At 38.3% G+C, this 16700-nt stretch overlaps 1 protein-coding gene across 4 annotated transcripts in view; it reads left to right on the top strand.

Annotated features, from left to right (window-relative positions):
- PDE7A (phosphodiesterase 7A) overlaps positions 1–14057 on the top strand; it is a 71895-nt gene extending 57838 nt beyond the window's left edge. For 3 of the 4 annotated variants that reach the window (XM_030445139.1, XM_030445138.1, XM_030445142.1), the window contains 9 exons: positions 1038–1101; positions 3423–3518; positions 6919–7019; positions 8532–8663; positions 8994–9085; positions 9726–9870; positions 10698–10794; positions 11825–11905; positions 13005–14057. In XM_030445139.1, coding sequence (XP_030300999.1) covers positions 1038–1101; positions 3423–3518; positions 6919–7019; positions 8532–8663; positions 8994–9085; positions 9726–9870; positions 10698–10794; positions 11825–11905; positions 13005–13216 — 1020 coding nt within the window. In that variant the 3' untranslated portion in view covers positions 13217–14057. The remainder of the gene's footprint in view (positions 1–1037; positions 1102–3422; positions 3519–6918; positions 7020–8531; positions 8664–8993; positions 9086–9725; positions 9871–10697; positions 10795–11824; positions 11906–13004) is intronic. The other variant, XM_030445141.1, reaches the window with a different exon arrangement.
- The last annotated feature ends 2643 nt before the right edge of the window (positions 14058–16700 follow it).

The following is a 16700-nucleotide window of genomic DNA, read 5'->3' as shown; positions in this document are numbered from 1 at the left end:
AGGAGAAGTTAGTTGGGTGACAGGCTTGCAAATTGGGGACAGAGGATGGATAGAGCTGAAGGGGAATGAGCAGACAAAGCTTGCCACGTTGCTCAGGATCCCAAAGGCTGTGTTATCTTAATGATTGTGTGTAAAGCTCCTTGTTTGTAAGCTTGATGCTGAAAACAAATACACTTATAAAGCCATGTGTCCATAGAGCACATATCCATGTTTCAGTGTAGAAATAAACCAATAACCTGGAGGATGGGTTTTGAAGATGGACATTTAATCAAACAGCAGAAAGATCTAGTTAGCTGCTCTTTGTTTCTTCTGTTAGATGAGTTTTAGAGGCTGCTGGAGAAAATCTAGTATGTAGTAACTGGATCACAAAATAATCTGAGCAGGAGAAGGCAAGTGTCCATTGTAATGTGCTGGGCAGGTATTTCTGATAGAGGTAGGGAGGGGAAGCAAGGACTGTGATGGTGAAACTCTGGTGAGGCTTTGAGTGGTGTCTGCAGCATGTTGCTGGAAGAATAATTCATGTGGAGCAGCTGTGAAGAAGTGCTGGTTCAGTGAGGTGGAAAGTCAAAAGCTAGTTTCTTACAGAAATTAAAAGCTTGGCTCATGTCTAGTAAAGCAGGTAGGTATTACTTCTCTTGCATGAACAACATGGGAAAGGGAGAAACTGAGGGCAAGGACTACACAGAGATTAACTACCAGCTCATTGCAAAAATTAAAAGTGGAAGAAGCCTCAATACCATTAATCTGTCATATTGTTTCAGGTTTTAACCTAATAGTTTAAATTTTTATTTAAAAAAGTTACTAGAGGATGAAGGGAGAATCTCAAGCCAGTACTATCAGGACACAACTTGTATTTCAGTTTTTCAGTTTGCAACATATATTTTAAAGTCCTTCAGTTATCAGACAAATTGAATAATTAAAACTATCTTTTCTGTATAGAAATTCTAAGACTTGCATCAGTCTCTGAAATCTTAAATGCTCCTCTGGGATATGGGGAGATTAGCAAAAAAAGTGACAGCTTTTGTGTTTTCTTTCAGTGTATGCTGGAGAAGGTTGGAAATTGGAATTTTGATATTTTTCTTTTTGATAGACTGACAAATGGTGAGTTTACTTTTGCTATTTTCTGTTTTCTCTTTCAGCATAGCTTAGCTATTGCTCTTATGCTGTGGTATGTGATTGCTTGTTCACTGAAAAACACAAATTTCATCAAATAGTATTTTCTGATTAAAAGTCTTTAAATCTTTGGCCACTCTGTTAATGTGCCATCACTATCAGTACTGGTAATAACCACTGATTTGTAGAAGAGCCCCTTCTTGTCCTTTGTAGGTTGTTGTTCTTATTATTAAGTAGTAATTTGTTATAAATTAAAAGTAATTTTTCTAATTCAGTCTTCTTCATAAAATTATGGAATGCTGTTAATATAGATGCTTGTGTCCAAGGTCAGTTACATTGAACAAGTATTTTTCTGATAAATTTAATGTTAGGTAGAAGAGTTCTTTTACTTTACAGTACCGTAAGGAGGCAAGGTGGAATGACTGCATTATAATTATGATGCCTAGCAGAATACCTTAAAAGATCAGGTGTTGAGCAGACAGAAATTGTTGTACATGTAGCTTACACAAAATAAAAAATAAAAGGAAGACAAGATGATGGTTAATTTTGTGCACTAATTACAAATAGCATTAGGATGTAAAGAAGTAATTGCTGTATAAGAAAATCTCAAAGCATTGGTTAACTATGGACAGACAGAGATCTGTAAATGTGCTGGAAAGGAAGTTTGAGGACTGCTGCAGTGGATATAAAAATGAAGCTGTGTATTATAATAATCTGCAGCAATGGAAGCTGAGTTTTGAATAGAATAGAAGGAGGAGATAATCAAGTTGAGCACCAAGGCGACATTTGTCTAAGTGTGGGAGATGACTGGAGGGCAGCTCTTGCAGGTTTGACATCCATCAGATGGAGCTGGTAGCAGAGCTGCAGTCAGAGTGTTTAAAGTTGGCAGCCAGAAAGAGAAATTAAGTTCAAAAATGAAAATATGGCACCAAAAGATGATATTCTCCCTTGTTCTGTTCAAGGGATGCTTGGCTTAACCTAGTGTAAAAGTAGTATCCTCACAGTTTGACTTAATACAGCAAATGGATATAAAAAATGCAAACAGTGAGGGGTTTTGCAAGTAGAATGTTTATGAAGTTAAGAATAAAGTTTAGATAACAGAATGCAGAAAAGCTGTGTGCATGTTAACCTCTTTGTAAGCATATCTTATTTCAGATTAATTTATCGGATGGGAGTATATCTGAAAGAATCCTTTTTATATAAGGCTGTCTCTACCTTTTAAATATTCTTTTTTTTCAAATATATTTTAATTACGACCGCTACAGCTTCTATTGTGGAAGCCTTCCTATACCATCCTCTTTGCATCCTAATTTAGACATTCCAGGAGGATATTTTGAACAGGCAGTCTGGTTCTTGGAAGTTTAAAAGGGGAGAATGCTGCATATAAACTTCTGCTTGATGAGCTCTACTGGCTGAGCCTGAGAAACAAATTACTCAGTAAATGTCATTTGAAGAATTGTCTTATTTTATTGTGAGGAAGTGGCATGCACGTGTGAGTATGTGAAGCCTAGTAATAAGCTGGATTTAACAGAAACTTTTATCCTTTTGTACCTCAGTTTCTGTCTGTGATAGGTTCTTCAATTCCTGCTAAAGGAAGATTGTCAGAGTCAATGTACCAAAACTGAATTATCTGCCACCACATATTGTTTGCAGAGTAATAACTGGCAAGCTATTTCAAGTAAACATTTGCAAGCTATTTATCTCTCTCTTACAGTTTTATTTGGTTTACCACTGCAAGTGATTACAATATCATAACTATGAGTAGGTGAAGTATGTTGTTAAGCTTGTAATAGGGAAACTTAAAACTTTTGCATACTGTGTAAACCAAAGAGCAGTTTAGCAAAATATATTGATGAAAATGAGAGATAACATATGTACACTGTATGCTAACCAATAACATTGGTTAGCATAATTAGCCTAATTATCTTTGTATTTGGTTTTAAAATGTGTATCTGTTTTATAAACATCATGATGAAACATACCACAAAGTTGAATACCATTGCAACAGGTTTGCATGTTGGAACCTGTTGCTTCTTTTTAATGTGCAGTAACATTTTCCTTCTATCAGTTGACAGTGGATAGACACTGGGTGAATGCATTATAATTTTGCAAAAACACTGGTGGCTACTAGGGGACATAGCTAACAGAATCTTGTCATGCAATATGATTTGAATATTTATCATAAATTGGTTTTGTGAAGTTTGCTTGTATAATTTTTGTGACCAATTTGTGTGAAATAATACATTTCTTATGAAAGAGTCACTGATTTAATGGCTTCCAATGAATTAGTATTTTCATCTTATTTTTAGGAAACAGTCTAGTCAGCTTAACCTTTCATCTGTTTAATCTTCATGGACTAATTGAACACTTCCAGTTAGATACGATGAAACTTCGTAGATTTTTGGGTAAATACAGCTTTTTATTATGATGAATATTGCTGTTTATCCGCATTTTTATACCTTAACTGAAGTGCTGATTGTAGTTTAGCAATAAGGTTTGAAGAGTGCTGATGCAGTCCAGATTGTGCAGTGATTTAAATTATGTTGATTGAGACAGTCTCTCAGAGTTTGAGTGTAGAAATCTCCAGGTAAAATCCAAGCAGTATTAACAAGTTTAGCAGTTTCTTAGCAAATGCTGTGTTGTCTTTACTGAATCTAAAGAATTGGGAATATATGTGAAATTATGTGACACTCGTATTAGCAGAGGCTAGACAGTTCCTTTCTGGTTTAATTTTCAGTTCTCTTAATTTCTGAATTTCATGATGGTTTCCTAAGTGTACTGAATTTGCCACCTTAGCCATATGTAATGGTACCAATTTGATGCTCTCTCTTCCTTGCTCAGACTCTGGTACAATAAGCACTGTGCTGTGGGTACGCTGTCTCCAGAAGCACAAGGCAATTTTACTTGAATGTTTGGTCCTGGTGTGCTTCAACAGAAACAACTGTAAATACTCAAATCAAGTGGTACTTTCACTGGACAGCTGAAAGAGCTGCTTTTCAGTTCTTCTGTGTGACAGTACCTTTTGTTTAATTTTATGGAGTAGGTGTGGTTTTGTTTTGTTTTAATTAATCTGGAGAGATAAGTTTCTGGGCCCTTCTTAGCAGCCTTTCACAGTTTCAGAGAAGACAGTTTTGTGGTTCCAAAGCTGGCCATTTAGGGGAGAAATGATGTCTGGAAGGCTTTTCTTCCCTTTCAAATGTGGGAATATTTTCTGTTTCATCTAATTCACTTTCAGTTTTGTCTTGCACTTCATGTTGTTTTAAAGTGGGCTCACTTTTTTTCCAGTTTGAGAAAGGTAAATCAGCTTACCTTGATGACTGTTATGGAATGTAAAGAAAATTAGTATAGAAATGTGATTTAAGGCTAAAGTAATAACTGAATGTGTTCTAGTTTTTTCATCTTATTTCCTGGTTAGTTGAGATTTAGCAAAAAACAGTATTTGAAATTAAAACTAGTTAGGAATGACTGGATTAGTTAAGTGGTTACCAGATGATAACAGTTGCCTTAACTACCTATGAGTACTCAGTGCTGTGAATCACCACAATGAGATTAGATTTGGAAGGAGGCAAAATTTTATTCTAGCTTTGAAATTCACCCCCTTTGTGTTTTTGTTTATGCCTTCTACTTACTAGCAATAAGAAAAAAAAAGTTATCTTGGTCATACCCCATCTGTCCAATCTAGAAAACTTTCTTCCAAAACAGCTTCTTAGCATGAACCCAATTAATTATTTTGTTTTGCTGCTTCTTAAACCTTAGTCCAAAATAATCTGAGGATCAAATAATGGAAGACTAGGACAGGTCAAGTGGTCCGTAGTGCCACACAGAACTCTCTTTATTTGAGAACTTACTGGAATCATTTTAAGGAGAGAAATCTGATTTGAGTCCTCAGTAGGATCTCCACTTTTTTTTTTTTGTGCATTTATATATGTTTGTTTATACACAAACAAAATCTTTCTGCAGTTTCCAAAACAAGGGAAAATTCAAAGTTACTGTATGCCTAGAAATATAGGGTTGTTGTGCCATTCTCTAGTTGTGGCAAATTGTGATCAAAATCTTATCCTAAATCTGCTTTATTAAAATAAAAGAATTGTAAACCTGAGGTAGCTGGACCAGCCAATGAAGCCACAAAAAATTGGAAGTTGAGCCAAGGACATCCTCATTCATGAAGTGGATCTGAGGAACAGATGAAAGGGAGTTTTACTGCAGGTTAACAGAGCCCGGGCATGCTTATTTTCATTATTATCCATATGGGATGTCAGCAATGCATTGAGTGCTATTGAGATTGCACAGTGGTTACTTGGAGTGAGCCACAGCTCTTCACAGATGCTATGGCAGTAATGCTTTATCATTACTCTCACAATTAATTTACAGTACCTGGAGGCTACTGGCTTGTAAACTGAGTAGGAAAAGAGGTTGTGGGCATGTTTGTTTGCATGGGATGGACAGACTGTAGTCAGCCAGGAAAATAATTCATTTGAAGTTTGCTTTAAAGAGCGAATGTCTCAAATAAAGGCAAAACTTTAGAATATATTTTCATTGCTGTTCATCAGGTCTTCTTTCCCTCCATCCTTTTTAACGTTATAGTTATTTCACTCTTCTTACTCATTCCTATGTGTAATACATTAAAGTATTCTACCTCTGATGGTTCATGACAGCCAGAAAGATGGAGGGAAAGCATGGAAGAAATTAAATAAAAAATAACAAGTCTAGGATCATAGAATCATAGAATTGGCTGGGTTGGAAGGGACCTCAGAGATCATCAAGTCCAACTCTTGATCCACTACCGCTGCAGTTACCAGACCATGGCACTGAGTGCCACATCCAGTCTCTTTTTAAATATCTCCAGGGACGGAGAATTGACTACTTCCCTGGGCAGCCCATTCCAATGCCTGATCACCCTCTCTGTAAAGAAATTCTTTCTAATATCCAACCTAAACCTCTCCTGGCACAACTTGAGACCGTGCCCTCTTGTCTCGCTGAGAGTTGCCTGGGAAAAGAGACCAACCCCCCCCAGCTACACCCTCCTTTCAGGGAGTTGTAGAGAGTGATGAGGTCTCCCCTGAGCCTCCTCTTCTCCAGACTGAACACCCCCAGCTCCCTCAGCCTCTCCTCACAGGGCCTGTGCTTGAGTCCCTTCACCAGCCTAGTTGTCCTCCTTTGGACCTGCTCCAGGACCTCAATATCCTTCCTAAACTGAGGGGCCCAGAAGGAGTTGTTAACATTGTTTAAAGGACATTCTTTTCTAAATGATGTATAGGCTCTAATTTGCCTGAGTAGAAGTATGAAAAGATGCCTAAACTATAGAGAGGTGACTTCCCATGACCACTTTCCTGAAGGGGAAAGGAAAGCACTTCATCTGACAGGAAAACAGTGCCTAATTCCTCTGATCCTGTCTGTTTTCAAGGCATGATATGAAGTCATTCTGATTCTTTGGTAAACAGGACTGTCTTCATCTTGTATTTGGGTTACTTCAACAGTTAGGCATGCTAGATTGTCACAGGGGGGCTTTCATGGGAAGTTCTCAAAGTCAAAATAATCTCAGAGTATACATTGATTTCAAGTTGTCTAATGTTTGTTATGAGATGACTTTACATGTAGTTGATTTCCTCTAGAAGATACTGTTTCTTCCTATAAAAATCTTTTATACCTTAGTCTTGGTTCAGCTGATGATTTATTGACTTTGATGCTTTTATGTGTAACTTGTGATACTGAATATTTCTGTGCCTATCAAGGACATCTAAAACGGCCCTTGGAAAAAGAAATTGCTGTTTTATTTAAATTTGGATATTTGTTTCTTTCCTGCAGTTATGGTTCAAGAAGATTATCACAGTCAAAACCCTTATCATAATGCAGTTCATGCTGCTGATGTGACTCAGGCCATGCACTGTTACTTAAAAGAGCCCAAGGTAAGGGAGAGTTTTCACTTTTACATCACCCATACGTACAGAAATACATGTATCTGTGTGTGTGCATATGAATGGCTTGTGTGCATGTATATATGGGTATATGCACACTTATTATTAAAAACAAACCTAAAACCACTTTGTGTTGAGCCTGAGTAGGGAATTGATGAAGATTGTGGCTGTTTTAACATAGAATTGTAGCCTGGGTGAGAGCTGGCAATGGTAAACCTGGTGTGTTTGTGGTTTTCAGGAGGGTTTTTTGTTTGGTGCTGTTTTCTTTCCCTCCAGAAACTACCATTTCCCTTGCTTTGCTTATCTTTGGTGTTAATGAACAGGCAACTTCTGCTAGAGGCACCTTAGAGCAAGATGCCAGGAGTTTTCTTGTGCCTTTCTTCTTAAGTGATATTCTCTTGAATAGAATAGCTCTTTATTCTGCTTCCAAGGTAAAAACAAGTAAGTTCTGGCTGCGTGGATGTTTTTCAGAGGCTCTTTACCCACTCCTCCCACTCAGTTTCTCAGTGCTGCTCTCAGATCAATTGTTGGTGCAGTGAGCCAAACCAGAGCTGATACACGATGAGCTTTTTTTGTGGCTTACAGTTTGGAAGCTCTGAGCATTTTTTTTTCATTTAATACTCGTGATGGAAGTTTTGTAATGCTTCGGATCCAAGTATAGACTTTGTATTTTTAGTAATGTATACAGCTACCGGTTCTTTTGCACCAAAGTATGCTACACACACGTGAGGCATGATAGATGGCAGCTGCAATGGGGAATATTATGAACTTCAGTCCTCACAAGGTGTTTGCTGCTTTTCACTTTTACACTGGCAGAACCGTCTGCTCTGTTTTAGTGCCCTTTATTACTGAGTTTAATTCGTAAGTCTCCCAACCAGAAGTAGTAACAGCAATGAAAATAAGTCCATGCAGTTTCATGCTGAGTTAATCAACATACACATAGTTTTTGAAAATACTTGGTTTTGACAGATTTTCATCCTTTGGTTCTTTTCCTGAGAGCCTTTGAAATACTATTTTGCTTAAACGTAGAGAGTAATTCCGAACAGTTCAAAAGTCTTCCTTGCTTTGGTTTCTTCCTTTTAAGGTGAAAGTTTTTTATTTTTTAAAATAAATTCTGTATTTCAAGCAGCTTTGACACACACAGACTGACTTGGTAAAAGAGATGGAGAGCTAATTTAAGAATTTGCTGCTTTTACAGGATCTGGTTGGAAATAGTACTTCATTACCAGCAAGAAAGTAGCATTTTGTGCACCAGCATTTTTTAAGACTGAACTTTCTAATTCAGAGAAAAGAACACTTAAACCATTGTTGAAATTTGGTAGCTTTTTATGGGCAATGACTGTGAAAAGACAGTGGAATATTAGTTTTCCATTACGAAAAGTTTCCCTCGAGTTTCTGTTGGCTGTTAATTACTAAAGAAGAAAAACAAAAGCAACACCCTTGCACTTCTTCCTAGGGCATACTTGCATTGCTAAAATTACATTTGCTGTTATTATCTTCCAGCTTTCAAAGTCCTTAACTCCATGGGATGTTCTGCTTAGCTTAATAGCAGCTGCCACACATGATTTGGATCACCCAGGCGTTAACCAACCTTTCCTAATTAAAACAAACCATTACTTAGCAACTTTATATAAGGTAAGGACAAAATAACTTGTTTTGTTAAAACCAGATTTGGAGAATGCCTGAAGAGTACAGGAAAGGAATATAAGTTGTGATGTGCTTAGCTAGTGGTAGGTTGGACATTGTTTCTGTGTTACCTGGATAGAAAAATTGTGCAAGCTAACAGTGTGCTCAGGATTTGTAAGTTAAAACCCTTTATAAAAAAAAAAAAAAGTGCTTTTTCTTTTTTTTTCTTTTTTTTTTTTTCTATCTCAAACCCCACTGAAACTGTACCACTCAGCATATAGCTCTTCAGTTTAAGAAAAAGTCACTGATTGATACCTGTAATACCCTTTCCATCTGCAGAATACCTCAGTATTAGAGAACCATCACTGGAGATCAGCAGTGGGGTTGCTGAGAGAGTCTGGTTTATTTGCACACATGTCATTAGAAAACAGGTATGTTGATATAAAATATCATAGATTATTTTAAGATGTAAGCAAGCTGTCACCTAAGTAAGGCAGACTTGCAAAGCAAGCTGAATTATTGTATGGCAGTGCACAATACAAAATGTAGATTTGTGGTGTATTTTAAGAACTCCCAGATACTGTGCTGTTGGAGTAGAAGCAGTTCGTGCTGCAATGTGATATTCAGAAAATCACATTTACTGCAGGCACACTGAAGAAGTGTATTCATACAGTCATGTACCTATTTTGATTAAACTTGGCAGCATTTTCTTATCCTGCCACCACAACTGTGGTTTAAAATAGACCCTCTTCACCTACTTGAACAAGAAATAAGCTTTAAACAATTAGCATGTGCATTTTAAGAGAGAAAAAAAAGAGGGGGAGGTGGGGAGAGCTAAAAGCTGGTTTAGTTTTCCTGAAAGCTGCCAGTGAAACATCTTAATATTTTTATGGATATTGTAGGAACTTTTCAAAGAGGGAAAACAAACAAAAAAGAATCAGTTCAGTGAAAATGCTGATTATAAAGCTTGTGAGCTGGATAATAGTGAGCATGGTGAAAAGATATAAGCGTAGTGATGGCTGTTGTTTTTAATTCTTATGCTTTTTGAATGTTTGGTGTCACTAATTCCAGGCAGCTGATGGAAAGCCAGATAGGTGATCTCATTCTTGCCACAGACATCAGTCAGCAAAACGAGTATCTGTCCATGTTTCGATCCCATTTGGACAGAGGAGACCTATGTTTAGAGAACGCCAACCATCGTCACTTCATTTTACAGGTGATCTTTTTGGTAGTATTTTTGGAAGTACCCCCAAAACATGTATTTAAAATGCTAACTAATACTTCTGGAGGATCTCTCCCGCTTTCAAAATGAAGCAGAAATACCTTCTAGTCATTTTGTTTCGTTACAAAAATGTTGTTCCCTCTGCTTCAGTCTGCCCTCTTCAGCACTTCTCCCAGTGCTGATGTGTTGGTAAGTCTGATAACTTAGAGCTGTCAAACTGAGGAGAGTTGTGTTTCCAAGACCAGGCATAGCTCTTTTGATAACTCCAGTGCAGTCTCAGAACTGTGAAATGCTTTGTCAGAACTTGGTTGAGGAAAGAAAATCACACTTCTGAATCAGTTTGCATCTGTGCTAGAAAGAGGTTTAGCAAGCTTCAACAACAAAAGCCTTAGGTTTATAGAAATTTTTATTATAGGTTCATATTGTGGACTGCAAAAGGAAGTGGATAGGTAAGTTCAGTCCTGTGCAAACCATTATTAAATATGAGAACTTGAGAGCCAGAAATGCAAAATACCATTTGCTTACTTCAATGTTTATTTTTCTGAATTTATTTTTGTCTCCTGTATTAGTGATTATACTAAATATAGTGCCCCAAAACACTTTTGCCTTGAATTTCCATATTACTCAGAGATTATCATAAGATCTGATAGTTCCTTGAGCATTTTTAGAAAATCATTATAGAACATAACTTCAGGGAGAAGCACAAGTGGTAGGTAGGTTTGCTATTTACTGTAAAATTTAATCTGCTGTCAGGAAATCAATAATTACAGATGGGTCTGTTGGAGGGAGAGGTGATCTAACACTCTATATTAACTTACTAGATGGCTTTGAAGTGTGCTGATATTTGTAATCCCTGTCGGACGTGGGAGCTGAGTAAGCAGTGGAGTGAAAAAGTAACAGAAGAGTTCTTCCATCAAGGCAAGTAAGAGTAGAAGTATCTGTTGGTACATAATGTATGTGTTTACACTGTGGAGAGGGTGACTCTGTGTCATAGCTGCTTGCAAATAGAGGGATTTATATTTAGGGCTAGTAGATATTTGCAGTACAATGTGGGATTTTCTTTTTTTACTTTCATGAGCTGTACTTTTTGCAAAAAGGTTGGTGGTTACTAAAACTCAACAAAGAATCTGCTTAGAATCTGAATGTAGAATGGCTGGTTCAATACATACTTCAGCCCAAAAGATGCTTCAGATGAATAATTATGATCACATTACATTTTTGTAGTGGTTCAGTAAATTATGAAATATATTAATCATGTATCTTTACTATTTAAACTTTGGCTATGAGGCCTGCAATGAAGAGCTAGAGAAGAGATTTTTAGTTACTGTGTTGTTAAAGCTACTTACTTAAGCAGTTTGCAAAGCTTTTCATTGACAAATAGAGTGAATTTTCTCAGTTATTATTAAATTGTTTTAGCAATATAATGTGCTTTTCCTTCCTTTCTTAAGGGTGGTTTGGCTGGCTTGAGAATTGCTAATTTCAGCATGGATGCAGTAAATAGGGAACAGACTGCTTTATTTGGTGCTAATCATGTGAAACATATTCTAGATAAAGATGTTGGGGAAAGCAGCACAACAAATTGCATTTAGTGATAGATTTGTGAAGGCTACGCTGTTCTCTTCCGTATTGCCAAGGGGGGACATCTTAGTTTGTCATTTCTACAGCAGTTTTTGCAAGGAAGTGTGCTAATCCTTCAGAAACCTAAAATTTCATGCTTTTCAACTAATTATTATCTGATGAAAAATAAAAAGTACTGTTGGTCTTACTACACTGTCCTACTTGTGTTTTTTTGGGAGATGGAGGAAGGAAGTAAATGCATTTGACTGGCTGCAAATACTACCCTTGTTAAGCAGCCTGCACAACTTGCCCCTGTCAGCATTTGATGATTCTGTTTGGGGTTTGGAGTTGATTACTTAACAGTTGTTGTGTAATATTTTTATTTCTTTAGGAGATATTGAAAAAAAATACCACTTGGGTGTGAGTCCGCTTTGTGACCGACAGACAGAAACTATTGCCAACATCCAGATCGGTAACCTCAGTTCAATTCCTATTAGTAGATTTCTTTCAGGATTCAATCTGAAAAAACAACTCTTTAGGTACATTTCCTAGAGGCTGTACCTGCTCTGTGTGTGTGCAGCAGCACCTTGTTACAAAGAGCAATATTTTTTCAATTTGCTTTGTGACATTTTCTCCCTTGAGTGCTCACAAAAGGTGCTGCACTGGCAGCAGTCCTTGAGCCTGATGCCTCAGTTTCCTCACAGAGCAGGTGAGGAACACATGGTGCAACTCGGGAAGCAGCTTCTGACTTCTCCCTCACTGCTGCCCAGAACTTCCCTCCCCCCAAGTGACCACTTTGGGAAGAGTTTTTGTTCCCCTTGCCTCATGCAGTCTCAGGTGCCTTTTGCTGTGGGGTTGCCACAACAGGGCTCCACCTCTCTTTGGCTTTAAATTAGAGGCAAAACTTAATCCGTTCAGTCAACTGCACTGCTTTAATCTAGAGTGCTAGAAAATCTTACATTTCTGTAATTGACAGACTCAGCTTTGGTAGTCTTACCATTGCGTTTTTGGTTCATAGAAGTGGACCCTAAAGTCAAGCGTGCACCCACACACACACAAAAATGTCTATACAGATCTTTTGATGGTCTGTGGCCTTTTTTTTGAAAGATTTCTGATTTGTGTTTTTCAGTGTTTTTAATCAACCTTGTGAAAATAATGTTCTTTTTTCCTGTGTAATATCATTCAGGCTGTCTGTGGGGTAATTTGTTACAAGATCTTTCAGGAATTTAGGTTTTCTGCATTAGTTTTTGTTAGTTGCTGCTGGTTAGATTCCCCCCTCACATTCTCCAATATTTTCCTTTATTTGGCCATTGTGAAAGAGAGAGGTTAACTTGTAATCCAGCACAATGCTGTTATTTTGGCTGAGTAGCAAAATCCTTTGAGAGATTATCTTGTAAAGATGCCCCAAATATTGAAAGGAATTTTAAAATGAGCACTAATGCAGTGTTGATTTTTGATTTTAATTTTATTTAAAATACTTAGTTTGACTGGGATTTTTTCTATATTGTTGTTTGGTTTTTGTTTGGTTGGTTTGTTTTTACTTGGACATACTTGTTTCCTTGTTTTTGAAGGTTTTATGACCTACTTAGTGGAGCCACTGTTTGGGGAGTGGGCCCGTTTTTCAAACACGAGGCTGTCGCAGACAATGCTTGGCCACCTGGGACTGAACAAGGCCAGCTGGAAGGGAGTGCAGAGGGAACAGTCTGGCAGCGGTGATGATGTTGACCCCACTTTTGAGGAAATGGACTCAGACATATTACCTCAGGAACCTCGATTGTCCTGACCTCAATCTTCATGACAAAACTGCCTCTTCTCTTTGGTATCTGCACGGTTTGGATTAAAGGAGATAACTTGCCAGCTCAAGGTTTTTTTGGTAAAATGGTAAAATGATGCCAGCATTATTTATTTCCAAGTTTTCCTTTGACACAGACCATTTGAACCAGAATTTTTTTAGACTGCAAGATCTGAACATAGAGCAATATGCATATGCCTCAGTTGGTTTTCGTTCGGAACCTTGAATATGCAAAGCACAGCAGTGACCGAGCCTTGGAGGAACAGCACGAAAGCTTCATTGTGCCACCTGGCTTTATGGTTTTGTTGTTTTTTTTTGTTTTGGGTTTTTTTTTTTTGTGACATTTGGAATATGGTCTTCAAATCTAAGACTTGAGATGGATTATTCCACTTTCTTGGAATTTAGCAAGACTTGCATAAATGTGTTCAAAGCATACTTTCCTTCCACTCAGTCCCTGTTTTAATACGGAAATGTGAAGTGCCCATCCTCTGCTGCCTCTGGCAAGACTTGATGTTTACAAATGTACTCTGAAACTGTTGGTTCTAGACTTAACCTTTGCGCATGGCTGTGAAGGAACCACTAACTCGGGTTTGGTTTTTGTTTGGTTGCTTTTTTGTTGGGTTGTTTTTTGTTTTTTTTTTTTTTCTTTTTTAAAAGAAAAAAAAAAAAAAGATCAAATTTGAGACTGCAGCTCTCGTTTCTTTGGATGCCAGAAAAGCCTCCCATTTGCCATAATTTTGTTTTGTTGTGCACTGGGAACTGAGCATTCATCATAGAGCACAGCCAAGCTTTACTCCAGTGCTGTATGGGAATGCAATTTTTTTTAACAGCAGAAAAACAACTTCTGAATTTGGGAAGGGAAGGGGTGGGGTGTAGGGGCTGGGGGAGGAGGGCGGGGGAGGGGGGAAGCGTCCGAACTGCATCGCGATTCCGCAGTGGGAACATCGCATGTTGTTGCCACTCTTGTACACTTGAACTGCACATGCAAGAAAAAGGTGGAATGTCTAAAACACCATAATCAGCTCAGGGTATTTGCCAATCTGAAATCCAAGTGGGATGGGAAGCGTGTCCTTCAGAACAAAAGGGTACAAATGCCCCTTTCGCTGCAGCGTGTGTGTACGTGTGGGTGTGTGAGTATGTCTGGGACAGGGGAGGGCGGGGAGGGAACCGGGAAGGGTTTGAGCGGCAACGTTTTGGTTTGTTTTGTTTTGTTTTTTTAATTTTATTTATTCTTTTAGAATGTGACGACATCATCAACAGCCACAACTGGGGAGGAAACTGTAACAAATTGCTACAGATGCCTTAAACTATGCACACGAAGCTAAGTGACCAAATTTGTTTTTGATTTGAAAAATAGTTAAAAAAAAAAAAACAATGAAGTGCATTGTTTACGTATTCCTCCCTCTACTGAAACATTACCCGCTAATGGGTTTTTGATGGAAAAAGGAGAAAATGTTTTCTAGGACAAAATTAAAGGACTAATTTTAAACTTTAAACATTCCATTTTTGTAATTTGTTTTACATTGGTTTAAGTACAGTAAGCACAACTGTAATCTAGTTTGAGAAACTGGTGCTTTCTTTTAGTTCATTTGTATTTCCCTGTTATTATTGTAAAAGACTGTTTATTAATTCTGTTTACAGTTTGTTGCAACAGCCATTTTTGGGAGAGAACTTCAGCGTAAAGCCATTTGTAAAGGCTTTGCCATGTTCGTTTTAATACGTGCCTGTTGCTGTTAACTTTTAATTAATAAAACAAAAACAAAAACAAAACCCTTTTCACATTACGCTTCTGTACATTTAAGTTATGTCCGAGTCCAGCGTTATGGAAGGAGAGCAAAGGTTGCAGTCAGCTTCCACTGTAAAACTAAGCCAACTTTTGGATTTGGAAATACAGGTCCTCGTATGCCAAAACTTCTTGCCTCTTGGAACCCGGCCTTTTACTGTTTGAAAGGCAAATCCTGACTTTCCTGGTTTGTTTCCCTTCTGAAATTCAGTTGTTTATTATTCTTCCATGTTCCCTGAAGTGGTATCATTAATCTCAAAGTGGCCATGTTTAAAGAAATAAATTTGTAATGAAACCCTCTTTTTGAAGCTGCGTGAACTTCCTTCCTTTGCCGTCAGCGCAGGCTCCGGCTGTTGTCTGACTACAGCCGAGAAGGGTCAGGAGCTGTGGCTACAGCCGGCAGGCACAGGAAAGCCTCTCACAGGTTGCCCTGGAAAGGTCCATCCGTGCCAGGGCCTTTCTGGACCCATCAGGACAGAGATGGCCTCAACAAGAGGGCTGCCTGCGAGGAACTTAAACCCTGGGCAGGCTGCAGCTTGAGCTGCGTTACAGCCTGTACAGATACGTAAGGGTGTGAGGAAAAGCACGGATTCCTCTTCCAGGTTTTGGAGCAAAGCCTCTTCCAAGCCTGCAGCTGTAGTCAGAACACCTAAAGGCAGCATCTGATGTCTTCCGGGATAACAGTTTTTTAAAATTGGTTTCAGACAGGGCCTCAGCAGATCTATGAACTTTGTTACTAGTTACCAGCTATTGATAAGCATATTTTAATATGTAATTTTAATGAAGAATAAAATCAATGAATTCACAATTATGTGTATAAGAATATTTCAATCTAGTATTTATGAGCAGCCTGTGATTCTTCAGCATTGTGTAGTCTTGCAGTCACCTGCTCTGACAGGAACCTGTACAGCTTGTCAGGGTAAAACAGTAGTTTTCCACCTTTCCTGGAAAAGGGCTTCTGCCTTTTCCTATCAGAAGGACTTTAGGAAGACTGCTTCCAATCCCACCTGTTAATGCACATGGAAGCTCCTGGCATTTGACTGAATTTAGTAAAAAACCTACAATTTTTGGCTTTTTTTTAAGCATGCTGTCTAGGAATGCCTTCTACAAATCGAGCTGAGGGTGTGTGCAGGCCAGGGCCACACCTGTGAGCTACAGCTGCTGGCAGTCACCCCCCTGGAGTCCAGAAATGTCCCACAGGATGGAGGGGGCCAGGGTCACCACCCTAAATTGTTTTAAGCTACAGGCCTGTGCCAGGCTTTTTGCTCACGCAGATGCAAAGAGACCTTAGGTTATGTCCCAGGGCTCTGCCCAGGGTACACGGGTGCCCTGAGCTGGAGCAGTTGTGCTGCTTGTGATGTTTTCCTGGGGGCTGTGGGTATGGAAAAGATTCTGAGTAGAAAGGAACAACCCCTGGGGTCCAGAAAAGTATCAAATAGATCATTTGACAGCAGCTTTGTGTTTTTCTTGTGTAGCTGAAGTTTCTTCGTGGTTTTTACATATAAATAAGTTTTGCCATATTTTTTTTTTATTTCTGGGGTATTGGGTATTTGCATGTAACACCAACAGTTTGAGCAGGAAACATTTAGTATAAGTTTTTTTTCCCCCCACACTTTAGCCTAATTTAATAGGTCAAGTGATGTCTTAAATTTCACAAGCTAATGACTTAATGGGACTGAGTTACTTCATTTA

Source organism: Calypte anna, chromosome 2, assembly GCF_003957555.1.
Source record: "Calypte anna isolate BGI_N300 chromosome 2, bCalAnn1_v1.p, whole genome shotgun sequence".
Taxonomy (NCBI): Eukaryota; Metazoa; Chordata; class Aves; order Apodiformes; family Trochilidae; genus Calypte; species Calypte anna.
Note: the sequence above shows the minus strand (reverse complement) of the source record. Positions and strands in the feature narration are given on the sequence as shown.